Source organism: Solanum pennellii, chromosome 4 (assembly GCF_001406875.1).
Source record: "Solanum pennellii chromosome 4, SPENNV200".
NCBI lineage: Eukaryota > Viridiplantae > Streptophyta > Magnoliopsida > Solanales > Solanaceae > Solanum > Solanum pennellii.
This window is the reverse complement of record NC_028640.1, coordinates 2,685,185-2,688,036: the sequence shown is the minus strand read 5'-3', so window position 1 is coordinate 2,688,036 and position 2,852 is coordinate 2,685,185. Positions and strand designations below refer to the sequence as shown.

The following is a 2,852-nucleotide window of genomic DNA, read 5'->3' as shown; positions in this document are numbered from 1 at the left end:
CCCCCACCCCCCACCCCCAAAACCCTTTTTTCTTTTTTTCACATCCCAAAACCTTAAAAACAAATTAAAAACTCTCAACTTCCCTCTCACCACACACACACACACAAAAAAATGTTTCTCCCCTTTCTAGCCTTAGCAATTTTACTCATTTTCTCTCCTACCACCATAGCAACAACTTCAAGTGAAATCAAAAACTCAACTCATGAAATCTTCAATGTAAAAGAATCCATTGCTCAATTAGACACAAAACCCCAAACCCCATTTGAAAATCAAGAAGAATTTCATGTTGATAATGAAATTGAACAAGAAAATGGAAATTGGAAGCTCAAGCTCAACCTCATTCATAGAGACAAGCTTCAAATTCCCCATTTTCCATATAACAATAACAAAGTGTTTGAAGGCAGAATCAATAGAGATTTGAAAAGGGTGTCTAGTATCATTCACAGAATTGAAAATGGTGGTGTTAATTACCGGGTCAAGGAATTCGGGTCGGATCTTATTTCGGGTATGGATCAAGGTAGTGGGGAATATTTTGTTAGGGTTGGTGTAGGTAGTCCACCTAAGAACCAATACATGGTTCTTGATTCTGGTAGTGATATTGTTTGGGTACAGTGTCAGCCCTGTACCCAATGTTATCACCAATCCGACCCGGTATTCGACCCATCTCTTTCCGTGTCGTTTACTGGCGTCCCATGTGGGTCGTCAGTATGCGATCGGGTCGAAAATTCGGGTTGTCATTCGGGTCGGTGTAAATATGAGGTCATGTATGGTGATGGTTCATATACTAAAGGTACAATGGCCATTGAGACATTGACATTTGGACACACAATGGTTAAAAATGTTGCTATTGGTTGTGGACATAGTAATAGTGGCATGTTTACAGCTGCTGCTGGATTATTGGGCCTTGGTGGTGGGTCCATGTCACTCGTGGGCCAACTCGGCGGGCAAACGGGCGGTGCATTTAGTTATTGTTTAGTGAGTCGGGGCACCGACTCGACCGGGTCGCTCGAGTTCGGTCGAGGGGTGTTACCTGTCGGTGCGGCGTGGGTGCCGCTTATTCGAAATCCACTAACCCCGAGTTTTTACTACATAGGGTTATCAGGGCTTGGAGTCGGAGGCGCCCGAGTACCGATATCAGAAGACGTGTTTAAGATCACCGAGCTCGGGGACGGTGGAGTCGTCATGGACACAGGGACGGCCGTGACGCGACTACCCTCAGAGGCGTACGTGGCGTTTCAGGAAGCGTTCGTAGCCGAAACCGCGTCGCTCCCTAGGGCACCGGCCGTGTCGATATTCGACACGTGTTATGACCTAGACGGGTTCGTGACGGTTCGAGTACCGACCGTTTCGTTCTTCCTTTCGGGTGGGCAAATCCTGACCCTGCCTGCTAGGAACTTTCTAATTCCAGTGAATGACAAGGGTACATTCTGTTTTGCATTTGCTCCATCACCATCAAAACTTTCTATTATAGGAAACATCCAACAAGAAGGCATCCAAATTTCATTTGATGGAGCAAATGGTTTTGTGGGATTTGGTCCCAATATTTGCTAGCTTATATAATTATATTATTATGTAAAAAGTGATTTAACGTTCTTAATTTTTTATAATTTTTTCTCGAGAGGTGTAATTCCACGACTAGTAGAGTGAATTTTTTGCTAGTTTATATAAGTACATTATATAGTACTACAATAACAACATATTCAATTCAATCTTATCAGATCTGAAGAAAATAATGTATTGATGTATTATCGTTAAAAGATTGGAGAGATTGTTTCCGGACGTTATATAATATTAGTTCTTTGAAAATATTATGATTGAAGATATGAAGTAAAGAATTTGGTTCTATTTGCTAGTGCTTTTTAATTAAGTAAACTTAGGTGGCTACTCTTTGTAGTACCTAATGATTATAATCCCTAAGGTATGTCCTTTACTTGTTTTATGGAGTAAACATAGATTCTACAAAACATTATTTTATATTTATTGATCATTTTTAATTCCCCAATGAAGATATCTTAGGGAAGAATTATCATCAATGTATTTTAATTAGTTATAGTTTGGATTATTTAATTTATCTTCATATATATATGTTACCAAATCAAAATTACTATTGATAATTGTGCTTTGTTGTAGGTAACTTTAGTTACAAAATATCTTCAATGTAATAGAGTTTTACACTGTCAAGTTCTTTATTTGTTATAGCAAGAATAATCTGTCTTATTTTATCATTATAAATTCTACATTTTAAAACGACTTGCATATAAATACTAATTTAACTATTCGATCAGTATAGAGACGTTAAACTCTTGATTAAAAAAACCAAGGGTGTGTTTAGGAAAGGTGTTTAAGTAAAAGTAATAGTTAAATTAATAATAGTCAAAACATTGGTATATACATAAATTTGGAGTCAAAAGTAGATAAGAAAAAAGGGGATTTACAAAACAAGAGGATCCAAGAGAACCCTTTTTTCTTCTTCTTGTTCCCCCTTACCCCCTACCCCNCCCACCCCCCACTTTTTTTCTTTTTTTTTTTATCTCATTAATTAATTAAGTAGAAATAATTAAAAGTCCCTACAAGGTATAATGGACATGATTTTGACAAAACAAAAATGGTTTCTCATTGCCATTAATGTCCAACACCAACTTTTTCTATCTTTTTTTTTTTAATTTTTTGAGAGATTCCTTTACTTACTTTTTACTTTTTTTTATTAGTTCTTCGTCTCAAAATACTTCTTGTATTTTTTATTTACATATTTTTTTAAATAATATTAATAATTAATAGAATTGTTTGATTATATTTTATCTTTATTTATGTTATATTGTAAGATGTTATTCTCTTTTCATTAAACTTTTCCT

At 36.2% G+C, this 2,852-nt stretch overlaps 1 protein-coding gene across 1 annotated transcript; it reads left to right on the top strand.

The window, feature by feature from the left end:
* The first annotated feature begins 64 nt into the window (after positions 1-64).
* LOC107015889 (protein ASPARTIC PROTEASE IN GUARD CELL 2-like) lies at positions 65-1,819 on the top strand. Its single transcript, XM_015216318.2, has one exon. The coding sequence runs from the start codon at positions 112-114 to the stop codon at positions 1,549-1,551; it is 1,440 nt and encodes a 479-aa protein (XP_015071804.1). The 5' UTR covers positions 65-111; the 3' UTR covers positions 1,552-1,819.
* Positions 1,820-2,852: the final 1,033 nt, after the last annotated feature.